This window comes from Chelon labrosus, assembly GCF_963514085.1.
Source record: "Chelon labrosus genome assembly, chromosome: 10".
NCBI classification, from domain to species: Eukaryota; Metazoa; Chordata; class Actinopteri; order Mugiliformes; family Mugilidae; genus Chelon; species Chelon labrosus.
Window position 1 is genome coordinate 4875294 of NC_140360.1, and position 17427 is coordinate 4892720.

General features: G+C 42.5%; 1 protein-coding gene across 1 annotated transcript; it reads left to right on the forward strand.

Moving 5' to 3' along the window:
* Positions 1 to 271: 271 nt before the first annotated feature.
* On the forward strand, positions 272 to 16894 carry clcn6 (chloride channel 6). Its single transcript, XM_084552996.1, has 23 exons — positions 272 to 488; positions 1377 to 1436; positions 1537 to 1602; positions 2448 to 2513; positions 2605 to 2671; positions 2837 to 2943; positions 4095 to 4221; positions 4569 to 4636; positions 4903 to 4961; positions 5435 to 5567; positions 5948 to 6061; positions 6366 to 6532; positions 6646 to 6757; positions 7336 to 7465; positions 7638 to 7791; positions 8578 to 8734; positions 9151 to 9257; positions 9354 to 9540; positions 9967 to 10127; positions 11897 to 12053; positions 12143 to 12250; positions 12338 to 12463; positions 12580 to 16894. Exons 1-23 carry the CDS (start codon positions 390 to 392, stop codon positions 12658 to 12660), a joined length of 2613 nt encoding a protein of 870 aa, XP_084409122.1. The 5' UTR covers positions 272 to 389; the 3' UTR covers positions 12661 to 16894.
* The last annotated feature ends 533 nt before the right edge of the window (positions 16895 to 17427 follow it).

Here is a 17427-nt window from a genome sequence, read left to right on the forward strand (position 1 = left end):
AATCTAATTATAGTCTTTAAAAATATTATGATTTAACTCTGTCCGACTCTGTCAGTTGTCTTTGTACTGGTTTGCTAACTGCCATTAAAAAGAAGAAGTAGAAGAAGAAGAAGAAGAAGAAGCAATGAACGTTGGCCTGGCGTTGTCACGTGAGACCGGGTTTGGTGCGTTTAGGTTTAATGGGACATATCAGGTTTGTTTGTTTTTTAAAGAATAACGGTAATAGTGTTGGTACATTTTAAAAAGTAAACTTGAGGACACGACAAGAGTGTGGACGTTTCAGTCGTTTCGTGTAACGCTCCACGACGATTTACCAAATAGACGTATTTTTCCAGTTTCTTCCAACGGTTTTAAGCCGGTTAAAGGTTTTCCTTTACCGGAAGCCGTGAATGCACCGTGACAGCGAAACGAAGATGGCGTGTTGTGGAAACTGTTTTTGTTGCCAGTCCTGCTGCAGAGAAGGGGAGACACGGACACCGGAGGAACTGGTAAGGGCAGACACTTTAATAGCAGGAGAAACGGGAATCTCTTTTCCCCTTTCTAGTCAGACATGGCATTTCTCCGGAGCTCTGTTCTCCACTACTTCAGTTGGGCTGCTCCACCCTCCTGCTGACTGCTCACCTACTGTCCCTCAATCTGTGCATCCTCTGTTCCTTCCTTCCCTCACCGCCTCTCTCCTAACTGGGATGCGAGCAGAGGAGGTGAGGAGGAGGAGGAGGAGGTGAAGAGGAGGTGAAGAGGAGGCCGAGAAAGATGAGAGTCTTGGGGACCAGCGATAAACTAAATAAAGAGCCGTCAGTTTAAAGCGACGTCAACTAAATATGACTGAGGCACAGCTGCATCATCTGTGTATTGTTTAGCTGCATCTCATGGCCTTGGAGGAACCGAGAAGTGTTTATCAAATACTTTTTTCACTGTGGTTTGGGTCGAAGGTACACCAACCAGCCACAACATTATGACCACTGACAGGAGAAGTGAATGACATTGGGCATCTTGTGATAATTCAGTGTTCTGCTGGGAAACTTTTGGACCTGGCATTCATTGGTGTGGATGTTACTTAGACCCACCTAGCACCCACCTAGACCAGACCAGACACCCCCACCCCATAGCAATGACACTCATGAAGAACAGCACAAGGTGTTGACCAGGCCTCCCCTCAAAGACACCCCCACTAACAACATTGTGTCACCAGACACCACAGGACACCCTCAGAAGGCCCATGTCCATTCTCTGATGAGCGTTAAGTAATGATGAGATTGCACAGTGGATTGCACGGTCCGGAGTCTTAAGCATTTAGCTCGCTTATTGTTTTTTGGATAGAAACCGTGTGCGTATACGTTACTGCTCCGGCCCTGAGTTTGTTTTGTTCCCTGCAGACGATCCTCGGGGAAATCCGAGACGAAGAGGATGAGATTCTACCCAGGAAAGACTACGAGGTGAGAGACTTCCTCCGTCCGTTGTACAAACGAGAGTGATGAGAGAGTCGATGGGTGTTAGACACTGCTTTTTTAAAATTTTATTTTCTGACTTTGACAGAGCTTGGACTATGACCGCTGCATCAGTGAGCCCTACGCAGAGGTTCTGGAGGGAATGGACAACAAGGTAGGACAAGTTAAAGTCGTGGGTAACCGAGCCAGAGGGATTAAGAGTGTTTTCAGCATAACGAACCTTCAGCAGGAGGAGTTTTACAGAGCTTTATAAAACTGTGATTTATGCACGATCACGTTTTAACATGTCCTGATAATTACTGAGGATCTACATAGGGCTACTGTTTATAAGACGTTTTTACAAAAGGTGTTACCTTAGTAATCAGCTGTTACTAGTTGTAGAACTAGTCTGCCACTCCTCAAAGCTCAACTTCAGGTCTCTTTTTGTTCTTACTTTAAAACTGATCTTGACTGTGCACACCTTTTTTGAGTATTTAGGATACGTGTGGATTTGTTTTTCTTTTAAATGTTTTATAGAACAAGTGGACATACCAGATTATCATTGTCCTAATAATAATAATGCTGCTGTTTTTGTAAGGTGACCTTAAGTCCTTCGAAGGGTTCCCACAAATATGTTGTCATTCCTTCATTTATTCATTAGTACATTATCTGTAACCACTTATCCTTTAGAGCAGGGGTGTCAATCATACCTGCTTGTTCTTCTTTAACCATTCTTTTGTAGAATGACATGTCTTCTTGTGGCTGATGTTTTCTATTACGTTGAGTAAAAACACCTCTGAACAGACGGACTCTAATTTGGCCTTAAAATTAACTTGTGCACCTCACAGATATGTGATATTGGCTCATTTTCCTGAATAAACAGTGTAATGAGTGTAATGTTTCAGTCTACTGTCAGGACGCTGATGTTTTAAGTCATTTTTGTGCAGAAATGTCAAAAACTCTAAGGGATGTGTGTTAGGTCTACTGTTTTTTTATATGTTTTTTTATCTCTGCCAACAGAAAGCCAAAAAGTATGAGGCCGTTCGGTGGCTGATGGTTTTCGCCATCGGGGTCACAGTCGGTCTGGTAGGTTCCTTCTGGATATCGTGATCTGCTTTTTCTCGATTTCAGCGTGTTGCATGCGAATGGGATAATATAATTTTCTCGTCTCTTTCAGGTCGGCCTGTTTGTGGATTTCTTTGTTCACCTCTTCACCAAAATCAAATTTACCGTGGTTGGTTCCAGTATCCTTTTCATGAAACACTCAGAAGTCATGATGTTTGCTGCAGACGTGGTCGATCTATGAAGAAATCGGCGTAATAGCACAAGGGTGGCATATATATCGTTATGTTTAAATGCATTGCATTTCTCCTGTGACGTTATCTTCTACCTTAACTGAATGCCTCCAGCTGTAGAGAAGTGCAGTGGCAATGGCTGCTTGTTTCTGTCTCTGCTTGAACTCCTGGCATTCAATATGACCTTCATCTTTATCGCCAGTATGCTCGTCCTCATTGAGGTAAGGCCCCTCAGTTTTCTCCAAGTTGCACCTATGGATTCACGGTTCCCGTTTGGAATCTCTTGAATCCCTGGATAATCCAGTGCTCTCTCCTACATTTAAGATATGATCGCACGCCTGAAAGTTTTACGACAGACGACAGACTGGTTTTCTTCAATGTCTTCTAATTCATAATCACCTCTCTGCACCCTCAGATAGCAATACAGTATTTCATGACTGGCATGGAAAGGAAGTTTTATGGACGTATGGACATATACTGCTCATTTGATCAGCTACAGACAAGTATAACGTCCCTCGGTCGCACGTTTTTTAAAATACCTGCAGGGACAGAACTTTGGTTCAGGTGGATTTACCAAGATTGTGCCTACTTGAGAATTTGCGCTGATGTTTTCGGAGATCGCTATCAGGATTCAGTGTGCCTCAACCATAGACTGTACTCTACATTGCGTGCACAATTATTAGGCTAGTTGCACTTTTGTGGATTAGTTTTATTATTTAACAACAACAGTGCTCTTGGTTAATAAACCTCAAGCCTGAGTATTTAAGGAACTGAAAGTGATGTCTTGGCTTTTGTACGAAAATGTCTGCGTGTGCACAATTATTAGGCAACTCTTAGTGTGCAGAAATATTACGCAACTCAAAGAAAAATATTCTCATCTCACTTCTTTATTTTCATCTTTTAAAGTCAGAATAACAAACAAACAACTCAAACTTTACAAAAAAAAACATTTCTGACATTTCAAATAATAAATCAGTGACCAATATAGCCACCCTTCTTTTCAATAGGGTTAGGGTTAGGGTTAGTTTTCCATCCCTGGAGTCTGTCGGTTTCTTGACCACTTGACCATCAACTATTTGTGCACCAGCAACCACAGACTCTCTTCACTTTTGAGGCGCTGTCATGATGTCCATTTTTTATACAGTCTTTGGCTTCAACAGATATTTGAGGTACACACATGGCTTTCTAAATTTGTATTATTGACCTTAGCAAAAAAAAATTAAAAATCTAAAGTTTTGATACACTCACCTTTTATCTCTAGGAACATGAACATGACAGAGAAAGACGTAGACAGTCTTTTCTTTCTTTCTACGCTGTTGATTAAATGCTAAGGCGATGCTAACTAGCTCTGCTTTCCTGCTCTGTTATTTAGCCCGTGGCCGCAGGTTCAGGGATCCCAGAAATCAAAAGTTACCTGAATGGAGTGAAGATCCCTGGCATTGTCCGGCTACGAACGTTTCTCTGCAAGGCCGGCGGAGTCCTGTTCAGCGTGGCCGGAGGTAAAATGGTTCTGGACTGACATCGAATTAAAAAACAACACAGAAAAAGGGGCTTTGTTGATCGTTTCTTGCGCCACTGTATCAGCATTAGAAGTAACGTAGTAAATTTTATTTTATTTGTGTCTGTGAGGATCGTCTCAGTCATCCAGGTACAGTATCTGCAAAAAACTAAGCTAAAACAAAGGCAACGTCTTGATACTGATGATACTTTCACTGCTAGTTCTCCTAATACTGTGATAAGTTTGAATGCTAAGACCTTTTTTTGATGATGCAGTATTTTTACATAGCTGTGTAGGTAATTCAAACATAGCCTCAGCAGCCTTCTGACTCTGTGTGTGTCCAATCAGGTCTGTTTGTGGGGAAAGAAGGTCCGATGATTCACAGTGGAGCCATCGTGGGAGCTGGACTTCCTCAGGTACACACGGACTATATGCGACGTATATGATATGACAGTGTTAATTTAGTGTGAGCTACCTTTGCCTTTAAAACTGCACCAGCTGTCCCCAGGAGACCTCTGGATTTAGTCTGTCTCAGTGTCTCCTGTCTCTTCATGTAATCCACACTGACCTAATGTGGCTGCGATCAGCGCTCCATCTGTTGTAGGGCGTTATATAATGTCGTATTTGACTCTTATTAAGACTGAAGTGCGCCCGTCTAATATTTCCCTCCCCCCACTTTCAGTTTCAGAGCATCACTTTTAAGAGGATCAATTTCGATTTCCCCTACTTCCGCAGTGACAGGTAAGGCTGTGCTCCAGATCTTTATTAGTAAAACACTGAGCGCTGTTCTCTGCACCCTTGGTGGTGTAGATAATACAAACCTGCAGTCGGTGCAGAACGCTCGAGCTCGTCCTTTAGCAAGAACTCTCCCCCGTCCTGGCCTCCCTTCACTGGCTCCCAGTGTTTGCTCATAAGGGGTGGGGACTTTAAAGTCCGTCAGGTCTGCAGACCACTGTCTTCTGAAGCTCAAGGGAGATGGTGTGTTCTCTGCTGCAGCCTCCAAACTCTGTGTTATACTCTGCACATTAGGCAGGCCCGGACATTGCCTGTTTTTAAATCCCTTCTTAAAACTCATTTCAGTTCTTATTTGTTTTATCTACTGTTACACGCCTTGACTGCTCCGCGCAGCACTTTCGTCGACATTTGTTGTTTTCAAATGTGCTTTGGAAACAAACTGAACTGCAGTTCGTCACATTGCCTTATCTGTGCTTCAGGGACAAGCGAGACTTTGTGTCAGCCGGTGCTGCAGCTGGGGTTGCCGCTGCCTTCGGTGCTCCAATAGGTGGCACCCTCTTCAGCCTGGAGGAGGGCTCCTCGTTCTGGAACCAGGCCCTCACTTGGAAAGTGGTGGGTCACCTTCTGCTGCGAAAACACCGCCAGGGTTGAAACATTTCTGTTTTTCCTGCTGACTCTGGAGTTTTTTTTTTATCCACACTAGTAGCACGGCACTAGGGTCGGTGATGTAGGTCAAAGCAGACTGAAATAGATCACTCAGAACTTAGATTATCGAATAGCAAACTGATGATATTAGATTAGATTATTTAGTTTTAAGTCCCAGTTTGTTTTTAGTTTCTATCTAGAAGCGTGTAGTTGCATTTTAATGGGCAGTGCATCCACCAAACAACAATACACTGTTGTCTACTCTATATGAGGTCTCCCTTCACCGTGCACAGCGCGGAAATACCAACCATTAATAGTGCCAAACATTTTTCTTCCTTCTCTCCTAGCTCTTCTGTTCCATGTCAGCAACTTTTACCCTCAACTTCTTCCGTTCGGGCATCAACTTCAACAAGTGGGGTTCCTTCCAGCTGCCCGGTCTGCTCAACTTTGGGGAGTTCAAGGTAAATCTTGCAATCATGTCATGTCTTTCCATTTCATTGAACACATGTGGGTGGGTATAGAGCAGTAGTGCACACAGGATCAGGACACAGTAAGGAAAAATGTATAATAAATACAAATGAGTGAGTAAGAAATAACTTCTTTGCAGCTATAAATAAAAAATAAGACTAAAATTAAATGATTTCATTGTACACGTTATATTTAAAGTAAAGATATTTTATTCCATTATTCCACTCTATTGCTACTGATTGTCAGAACAGTTTTATATTATTTTACCGAAGTAAAGAAAATCACTTTTCTGATCAGTGCATAGATGGAGATAAGAGCTGCCACCTGTGGACGGTGGTGGACCTGGCCTTCTTCGTCCTGATGGGCTTGGTCGGCGGCCTGCTGGGGGCGCTCTTCAACTGTGTGAACAAGAGGCTCGCCAAGTACCGCATCAGGCACATCCACCCGAAGGCCAAGTTTATCAGGTGGACCTGCTCGCACGTACACGAGCTGTCAGCCGTGCCTCTGAAAACCCTGACACTAATTTCCCTTCTCGGCGTGTAATAATTACTGATTTTTTTTTTCTGACTTTTTCTAGAGTTCTAGAGAGTCTGCTGGTTACCATGGTGACGACGGTGGTGATATTTGCGGCTTCGGTGCTGTTGGGCGAATGTCGTGACCTGTCCTCCCCCACAACCCATAACGCCACGGTAAGGCTCAGTCCTGTCTCCGTTCACACAGTTCACTCGAGGCAGAAACCTGTTCGCCCTGAAGATGAGCCGGACCATCTGGCTCATTTACTAGCACGCAGCTCAAAAGCTACCGTCTGTGATGGGAGCATTAGTGCACATGTCATGGGTAACTCTCATATCTGTGAGGGAACAGTTAATGCTGAACCATATGCACACGATGTTGGACACAGTGCGTTTAATACGACAGCATGGCTCTGGAGTAGAAGAGTCTGGGTGCTAAAGTGGTCACCCTGCAGATCAGACCATAGACTGTATAAAAAGTGGACGCCATGACAGCTCCTCAAATGTGAAGCCAAAGCATGAGGAGCTCCCCCTGGTGGCTGGCTGCAGTATAGGTCATAAGCTCCACCCCCTCCATGTTAGTGGATAGGTCAAACTAAAACACGAAAGTACACGTCAAATAATAATAATAATAAATGATTTGACCCTATAGAAACAGGATGTGACATCATGATGATCATGATCATCATATTCCTTCTGCTCTGTTGATATTCTGCTTTATTGCTTAAATTAATAAATTAAGTTTTGTTTTTCAGCTGGGCGGCAGTGAGGACATCAACTCGACCATTCGCCAGTACTTCTGTTCCAACAAGACCTACAACGACATGGCCACTTTGTTCTTCAACCCACAGGAGGCTGCCATCCTCCAACTCTTCCACCAGGATGGTAAATTAGCGCACACTCACACTTCTAATAGATATGATCAATTGATGGCGGCGGCCGTCATTTGGAGGCACAAGGGAGACCTACACAGTATTGTTTAATATGAAACATGTACACAGTAGAGAGACAGGACCTGATGAAGATGAAGACACCTGTCTCTTGTTCTCACCATTAGGTACCTTCAGCCCGGTGACTCTGTCAGTGTTCTTCCTGTTGTACTTCCTGTTGGCCTGTTGGACGTACGGTGTGTCTGTACCCAGCGGCCTCTTCGTCCCGTCGCTGCTGTGCGGCGCCGCTTTCGGACGCCTGGTTGCCAACATCCTCAAAGTGTAAGACCAGGCTTCTCCTAATGCTGTAAAGATCATTATTTGTGTGTCTGCTGTTCTCAGTCGGTGTGCAATATCACAATTTATATATATGTAAAAAAGAATGTAATTACAAATGACACACAATACGCCAGATATTTGCTGCGGATAGAGTTGGAGGAGACCAAAACTGAGCTAACATGAGAATTATCATTAAATGTAAATTCAGCAAACAAATGATCATGTTCCTCTGTGTATTCTGGAGGGGTGTTAGGTAAAATATTAGCCACAGATGTGTGTTTTTTTACTTTTTTCGGACCACAATTAGCCCAAAAAGAGCTTAAATATAACTGTATGTTAAACAGTGTTAAGGAAAGATTTAAGCTGCTTAAAGGAATGGTTGTTGCTGGTCTTGATGCTATGCTATGCTAACTGTCCTAACTTCATTCACATACAGACACAAGAAAAACATACATAGCATAATGTTCGAGCAGGTCTGCAGCCACATGTTGTGATGACTGGATGATTCTTTGACCTTGTTAACGCCTCATATTAACATTTATCATCTGTGATCTGATCACATGTATCTTGGACACAGAGATGGCATCGCTTGGGATCTAATGTCAAATGTCCTTGTGTCTTCTTGAGTTCAGTCCTTTGCTCCATCACAGTTGTCAGGATATTTTTTATTTTAGTTTAATCTTACTGTAGTAAAAGGTAATCAGGCCTGCTGACTGTAACTGTAACCTGTAACCCTGTCACCACACACTGATTCTGCTGGTTCTGACCGAGTGTCTCTCTTCTGTTTAGGAAACTGGGAATGGACATTTACTCGGGGACCTACGCTCTCATCGGAGCTGCCGCCTTCCTCGGAGGAGTGGTCAGGATGACCATCAGTCTCACCGTCATCCTCATCGAATCCACCAATGAAATCACATACGGGCTGCCCATCATGATCACGCTAATGGTACTCTGACGTATATATATATATATATATTATTTGACTCTTTGTGCTACTTTTAACTACTGTCAACTGATGAATATTTTATTTATTTCTCATTTTCAAACCACACGAAAACTCTGCATAGTTAGTTCACCCTGAAATAGGCCAGTATTACTTAATTTCCGAGGAAGGAAATTCAAATTAGCGGTGCAGATTTTAGTCAGTTTAACCCTCCTCACCCTTAACAGTCCTGTGGATGGTCAGAGGTTATTTATATTGGGTGTAACTGCAAATGCAGTGGGTATACAGAGCATAGTTGCATATAACCTCCAGATTTACAGACTATGTTTCCTTGGAGACACCAGTGTTACATCGGTATGCAGCTTCTCAAATTTGCAGCTAATACATTTTGTGGTTTTTGGGTTCACGTTGACTCTTAGGTTGCCAAGTGGACCGGAGATTTCTTCAACAAGGGCATCTATGACATCCACATCCAGCTGAAAGGAGTGCCGTTGCTGGAGTGGGAGACAGAGCTGGAGATGGACAAGTAAGATTTGTTGTTAAAGACCTTCAGTGTTCGGTTCGCTTGGTGCGAAGGCGAAGCAGCTCTCGTCATCTGTGTCGTCTCCCTCGTCTTTCCAAGGCTCACAGCCAGCGATATCATGGAGCCCAACCTGACCTATGTGTACCCCCACACCCGAGTCCAGTCTCTGGTCAGCATCCTGCGCACCACCGTCTACCACGCCTTCCCCGTGGTCACCGAAAACCGTCAGAACGAACGGGACTTCATGAAGGGCAACATCCTGATCAGCAACAACATCCGCTTCAAGGTACATTCTGTGTGCTATTGAGTATTTTTAGCTGTTACAGCCTCGCCTCACGTCCAGAGGGACCTGAAGAGCTGAAGCGTGTCCCACTGAAGGACAGCGCAGCAGACAGGGAGGACTTTGTTGATTTGAAACTTCTCTTTAATAAAGCTGTAACCCTGCTGTGTACAACAGGGCTTCTAAACTTCTGAATTATCTGCAGCTGGTTTTTATTCAGCGTCAGAGGTCTGGAACACATTTAGTCATTGGGGTTTAGCAATGGACGGGGTGTCTCTAAGATATATTGTACAGGAAGTCCTAAAGCCCATTATTAAGTTAATTGCCTCTACTATTTCCAGCCAGTATGGTTGGATAGTCCAAGGGTCCCAGAAGACCTGAGAGATCACGCATTCTCTCCAGCATAAACTTACCCTTGACTTTCACCTGTAGAAATCCAGCGTTGTGTCCCGGGCGGGGGAACAGCGGCGTCGCTGCCAGTCCATGAAGTCGTACCCGTCCAGCGAGCTCAAGAACGTTTGTGACGAGCAGGGCCCCATGGTGGAGCCTGCAGAGGAGGGAGAGGATCTGCTGCAGCAGATGTTGGAGAGGAGGTAAGACCGACACACGGGTACGTTAAGAGACGGCGTACGGGACATCCTCACAGAGCAGAGTGAAATTAAACTAAAGGCTGAACATGATAGATAGACAGAAAGATGGATAGATGGATCATTTATCCCGTGGAAAATTCGGTTTCCAGTAGCATCATTACACAGAGACAGGAGGAATTACACTCGGCAAAACGGGTAAAAAAATGAAATTATAGAGAAGTAGAATGGATAAAGGTATATAAAACATATATGCAAGTGTGTGTGTGTGTATATATATAATATACAAAGATATACAATATACTAGAATATATATATATATATATATATATATATATATATATATATATATATATATATAGAATGCAATAAATATGGATATGAAGATCTGTGGTAATATAAAATGTATAATATCGTGTACGATAAATCACGTTAAACACAGTATATGAGTATGAAACTATACAAGATATATAAATACACTATAAAATATTGTAGAGATATTTGAGAAGTATTAAAATATCAAAGTTATTGTGCACTTGTTATAGTATGGTAAATGGTAAATGGCCTTGCTTTTATATAGCGCTTTTCTACCTATTGGCACTCAAAGCGCTTTACAGTCTCAGACACATCTACCCATTCGTTCACACAAGCATACACACATTCACACACCAGTGCCACGCACTGGGAGCAACTGGGGGTTCAGTGTCTTGCTCAAGGACACTTCGGCATGTGGCACGTTCCGGGGATCGAACCGCTAACCCTCTGGTTCGTGGACAACCCGCTCTACCTACTGAGCCACAGCCGCCCCTCTTAGTATGAAAGACTTAAAGGGCTTCAGTAGAAACAAGTTAAACAAAGAAAGTGAAATGGTGCTATTATAAATGATGAAGGAAAAGGGGGAAAAAAAACACCGTAAGTGATATTTGTTCATTAGTAATGAGAGTCTTTTAAAATATTAATAATATATATATATAATATAATATAAGTAAGATATGTAAGATATAAGAAATGAAAGTATTCAATATGAGAACCTCGAGTGTGATTCTTTCATTAAATAACATATAAGTGCGTGATTAATTATTGATATGATCATGTTGATGTATGAGGAGCCGTGTGGAGTTGTAAGTGTAATTTCTCACTCACTGATGTTTTTATTTACTTATTTATTACAAGAGATTACAGTGCATACAGAAACTTCCAGGGTTGGAGTTATAATCTGGGTTTTGAGCAGGGCTAACTAACATAAAGATCAATAAATAGTAAGTGTGAATAAAATGTGTGACGCTGAAGTCGTGATGCACAGACACAAAACGGCGCTGTTCATGGTTCTGAAACAGCAGTAGAGATCCATCAGAGACGGCAGCTGTTAAAATATTCTACTGGGCCCTAAATGATGTCAGTGTTTATTTACAAACAGAGAAACTAAAATCAGATCTGGAGATGCATTTAAGACGCATGCCAGGTGTGAACACACATACCTAAGGCTGGTCACTTAGATCAGATAGCCCAGGACGGGTGTTAATGGAAACTCTGAACAGGGCATTAACGTTCAGTCAGTACCAGCCTCCCTCCAGCCGAGGCAATAAAACTAACTCAACCCTCTGTTTATTATTGTCATGTATCTGCTGCTGTCTCCTGGACAACACTGAAATGCAATACGCCTCATCACCTCTATGTCTGTGTTGACTGAATCAATAAATGAATATATTTGATTGACTAAAGACACACCTAATACGGTTCATCAAGTCATCAGACTGCGCTCTGTCCCCGTTCAGGCACGCCCCCTACCCCAACCTATACCCCGACCAGTCCCCCAGTGAGGAGTGGACCATGGAGGAGCGCTTCAGACCGCTCACCTTCCACGGCCTCATCCTGCGCTCCCAGCTCGTCAACCTGCTCATCCGAGGGGTTTGCTACGCTGAGAACCAGTCGGTCGGTCACGCACACAATCTGCACTTATGCACATAATATTTAACGGCTTTATTTCTAAATGACTAACGCCTCCACACCCTCCGACACAGAGCACCACCCAGCCCAGGCTGTCGTACGCGGAGATGACCGAAGATTACCCCCGTTACCCCGACATCCATGACCTGGACCTCGCGCTCCTCAACCCCCGTATGATAGTGGTACGAGCTGTTTAATATACTTTTGAGTTAAAAGTCAACAGGATTTTGAGTTTATTAAAAAACATGATGATCCCTGTGTGTTCCCAGGATGTCACGCCCTACATGAACCCGTGTCCTTACACAGTTTCACCAAACACACGCATCTCCCAGGTGTTCAACCTCTTCAGGACCATGGGGCTGCGACACTTACCGGTGGTCAATGCTGTTGGAGAAGTAAGTAGTACTTGTCTCTTAAAGGCTGTTTTTAAAGTCAGGCTTGTGACTGTAACACCTACTGCAAACTCTATTGTCAACTGACTTACGTTGTGTCTCGTCAAACTCTTTTTCAGATTGTTGGAATAATCACGAGACATAATTTAACTCACGAGTTCCTCGTGGCCAAACTGAGACAGCACTATATCACTATTTGACCCAACCGTGGATACTCTGCTGTCCCCCCGAACCCCAAACTCTGATCCCGGTCCAGAGCTGAGCCCAAGTCTGGGTCCCTGTCTAACAAGCATGTAGGCTTTTCTCAAACCCATCAAGGATCTCCAGAACCACACTTTCCCTGTTTCCCTCAGTGCTCCAGTAAGAAACAGTGAACATATATCCACCAAGTAGTCCATACTGATATTACATGAACTCTTCCCGTGCATTCAGACTGTGAGCAACAGGACGGAGGTTGTTTTAGTTCTGGCTGGCACACTGCCTTGCCTTGCAACATTTCAGAGCGGTAGCTATCTCAGCAGTTATTTTGGTAACTACTTATGGATCACAAGTCTTATCACAAGCTAAACAAAACAAACAGTAGTTAGAGGAAGCTACAAAACAGTCTGCGCAGCTAGCTCTGTTGGTAGCTGTCTTGTGATGAAACTTTATGCATAAAAGATGCTCACCATGGACATTTTGTTTTAAGAGTCACTTCTCGATGTTGGACATAGCTGCTAGCAGTTCCTCAAAAGACGCTGTTCAGTCACAGGCATGTAGCTGGACGTCTAGCAAGATGGATTCTGTCATTATCCAGCCACCTCACACGATAATTTAATCTCTCTGACCTGTCGAAGCTGCATCCAGCCGCTTAATCTCGCACTTTGGATTACCGAAATTATGTCACGGTTTGCGCAATCAGAAAGTTTCTGACGGTTTCTGAAAGATGAGACGTTGCGCTTATGTGGTATCATTACGGTAATTTCCCTTGCGCCTCTCCTGGAAGGTTATTACACTCTTATAACATTCAATAAATTGTGTTGTAGCTATTGAAAGTTCCAGGTGTATTTGGACCAATCTGAGATCAGGCTACTTTACCGCATCGCCATCTTAACAGTAAGACGAAATGTTAGTTTGATCTGACTTGAGTGTTTGAAGCTGACAGTGTTGCTCACAGTTTGAAGCCCAGAGCACAAAACACAAACGACCAAAGCGAAATATCACCCACAGAGGGCTCCTTACTGCCTTCAAGACAGTGTTTCTTTTGACCTTTTTGCTTTTATCATTGTCGTTACTGCAGCACTTTTATTTTTTGTCGTCTGTATGTCTTTTTCATTTACTGTGTGATTGACTGGAATATATGCACTAAAAGGCATGGCGACATCCTGTCACGGCCTGCGACTAAACTAGACCTCAATAGCTGTTGTTTGCATAGTGACCCTACGGCCCTGTTCAGATCTTGCATTAAGATCCGATCGCAAGTGACCAGCTTTAGCTACGTTTGTTCTGACCATGGCATTAACGTGTGGTTCCAGATCCGGTCTCATTTTTGCGGAGCGCAAATAAACCCTGACTTCAATCGGGGTGCAGTAGAAAATTTTAACAGTTCTGTAATGGATCTCTACTGCTGTTTCAGAACCACGAACAGCGCTGTTTTCCGTGTAGAATGCTTTAACAGCTCTCTAATGGATCTCTACTGCTGTTTCCAAACCATGAACAGCGCTTTTCCGTGTAGAATATTTTAACAGCTCTCTAATGGATCTCTACTGCTGTTTCAGAACCATGAACAGCGCTGTTTTCCGTGTAGAATATTTTAGCAGTTCTCTAATTGGATCTCTACTGCTGTTTCAGAAATACGAACAGCGCTGTTTTACGTGTAGAATATTTAAACGGCTCTCTAATGGATCTCTACTGCTGTTTCAGAACCACGAACAGCGCTGTTTTCCGTGTAGAATGCTTTAACAGCTCTCTAATGGATCTCTACTGCTGTTTCCAAACCATGAACAGCGCTTTTCCGTGTAGAATATTTTAACAGCTCTCTAATGGATCTCTACTGCTGTTTCAGAACCATGAACAGCGCTGTTTTCCGTGTAGAATATTTTAGCAGTTCTCTAATTGGATCTCTACTGCTGTTTCAGAAATACGAACAGCGTTGTTTTCCATGTAGAATATTTTAGCAGTTCTCTAATTGGATCTCTGCTGCCATTTCAGAACCACGAACAGCGCTGTTTTCCGTGTAGAATATTTTAACAGCTCTCTAATGGATCTCTACTGCTGTTTCAGAACCATGAACAGCGCTCTTTTCCGAGTAGAATATTTTAACAGTTCTCTAATGGATCTCTACTGCTGTTTCAGAACCATGAACAGCTCTGTTTTCCGTGTAGAATATTTTAGCAGTTCTCTAATTGGATCTCTACTGCTGTTTCAGAACCACGAACAGCGCTGTTTTCCGTGTAGAATATTTTAACGGCTCTCTAACGGATCTCTACTGCTGTTTCAGAACCATGAACAGCGCAGTTTTCCGTGTAGAATAGTTTAACAGCTCTCTAATGGAGCTCTACTGCTGTTTCAGAACCATGAACAGCGCAGTTTTCCGTGTATGCATCATGACTTTTGCACACACACATATAATCTCTAGGAAATACTCAACAACCACACACTGTGGGATAAATTAAAGGATTATCTTATTTTATGACCGCCGCATCGATAATTAACCACATGCTGATACGTTATTTAACGACTGAATCACACTACACAATATGAGTGTACTCATATTAAACACTTTAATTTGTAAATTCTTGCTTAGATTTATTTATGTTTTAGTTCGTTTAACAGCTACGAGGACAGATTATTTTAAAAGCCGCTTTTAAGGCGCTTATATGGTACTGCGGGACCTAAATGCAAGGACCTACGCACGTAGCCTACGCCGGTGCTAGCCATTTAAACTTGTCCGCTCATCACTCTTGCTTGCTCTGTAAGAATGCCACCCAAACACTAGACGGCGCTGTGTCTTTATTGCCAGTCGGGTTAAGGTTTCTACTTCCTGCTTCACTTTCAACAGTGGCGACTGAAACTTTCGCCAAAATTTCGGCGAACACAAGTCGTACAAATGTCTGTTTTTCTAAACATCCTCAGTTAGCCTTACAGATTCTTTATTGATCCAAAACAATCAATTTGAAAATTCGAAATACGCCACTACCAAGCGGACTAATCACAGCTCTTGCGCTCTGCGTCACCGCTGCGCGTAGTTACATTTCTGGGGAGGTGCACGTCAGGCTACGGTGCTAGGATCTGCGTAGGTGTCTGCGTTATCACCGTAGCCTCTGCATCAATTTAACGCAGAAGTCTAAACTGCATATTGCGCTGGTCACTTGCAATCGGATTCCCCCAGATCGGATCTGAACACAGGCCCTAACAGCTGATTCCAAGTTGCACATGTAATAACGCGTCTAACCACTTCGTCTCTGTGTTATGTATTGTTTTTCCTCAAATGACTTGTGGTAATATAACATATTCAGTCAGTTTAGCGTCAGTGTGTGTCATGTCAGCTAATAGGACTGGATTTGACAGTCTCAGGTTACGCAAACCAAGGTTCTTTGATGTAGTAGAGACTTTAAAGTTTTTTAAAGACAACTGTAATGATCCTGTCCTCATATAATAGAAGAACCAGTTCATAAATATCCAAAAACGTCAAATGGGTTGAAGTCCTTTGACTTTTTTGGATGCACCATGATCTGGATGACTGAGAACCTTCACAGACCAGTTAATGAAGTATTTATGTTGATCCTATGCTATTAGTTTAATAGGATGTGTTTTAAGTGATCTCTTCTGGAACATCATTTCATAGTTTAAAGGGACTACAAATGTGAGCAAAGGTAAAAGGAAGTGAAACTATTATTCTATTATTTAATTGATTGACTCACCACAGTGGCACATGTACACACACTGTCCATGAAACATTCCTTATTTTAATTTTAATTTTATTTTTTGAGCCACTGCTTTAAGATGTATTTAAGAGAATATTTTTATATAATTTTGTTTTTAATTTGCTGCCAGAGCTGTGAATGATTAAACTGCATTTCTGAGTGGACAGTTATTCTTCTTATTTTATTTTTTTTGATGTATATGTGGTGATTCCTCAGTTGTTTTAAGATGATTATTTTTATGTTGTCCGCACTAATTCGCCGTTAACGAGGTGCAGTACGTGAGATTAGGACGGACGGTGGATGGTACGTGTCCCGCCGTGGACATGACATGAGACGCCGTTTGCTGAGGCCCTTTTTTGTTTCCTGGTGACCCTGCTATAGTCTGTACACGCGTGGTAGAAGTGAAAAAGCGAAGCAGAGGGAATAAGCAAACAGCCGTACAGCCAAGGAACAAGGAAAGAGCTCTTGTCTTGCTGTCTTGTGCCTTTATTGTTGTTTAAATAAAGGTCTTTCGGATTTGTCAGTCGTACAGTGTGTTGGTCTGTGTGGGTTTTTCATTTGAGTAAGGCTGAATTCTATAAAGGTTTGTAATGTAGAGCTAAAATAGTGGGTCGATTAATTGCAATGAACCGAAATTTAAGTATTTTATAGTTAATTCATTTATAAATTAAGAAAACAATAAGTGTATTAAGGAATAATGGTAATTTTAGCCCAATTTGTAGTGCAGTTAAACTGAACTGATAGCATACAAACCTGTTTTATGTTCTGTTGATGGGTATTTTCCCATAATGCAATGCACAAAATATACAGAGCATCTCACAGGAGATAGGTTGTATTTCTTTCAGTGAAACAATCTAATAAAACGAAATTACGACACAGTAAAGTTGATTCATGAATCTTTGGATATAAAATAGAAACCTCGTGTGCAGATGATTTCTTCAAGGGAAGATTTTCTTCTACTCGCCACATTTAAAGAAAATAGATATCTTGTGTTTGGGAGGAGATTTTGCATCCTTGTGCCACATAATGTAGAATTTTACACCACAATCACTACACTAAAAT

Excerpts from the sequence above, each read along its gene's own strand:
- clcn6 (XM_084552996.1), top strand. The coding sequence starts at position 390 with ATGCACCGTGACAGCGAAACGAAGATGGCGTGTTGTGGAAACTGTTTT. Across the intron at positions 4,962-5,434 it reads CCCTACTTCCGCAGTGACAG|GGACAAGCGAGACTTTGTGT; the intron begins GTAAGGCTGTGC and ends TCTGTGCTTCAG. Across the intron at positions 7,466-7,637 it reads CCAACTCTTCCACCAGGATG|GTACCTTCAGCCCGGTGACT; the intron begins GTAAATTAGCGC and ends TCTCACCATTAG.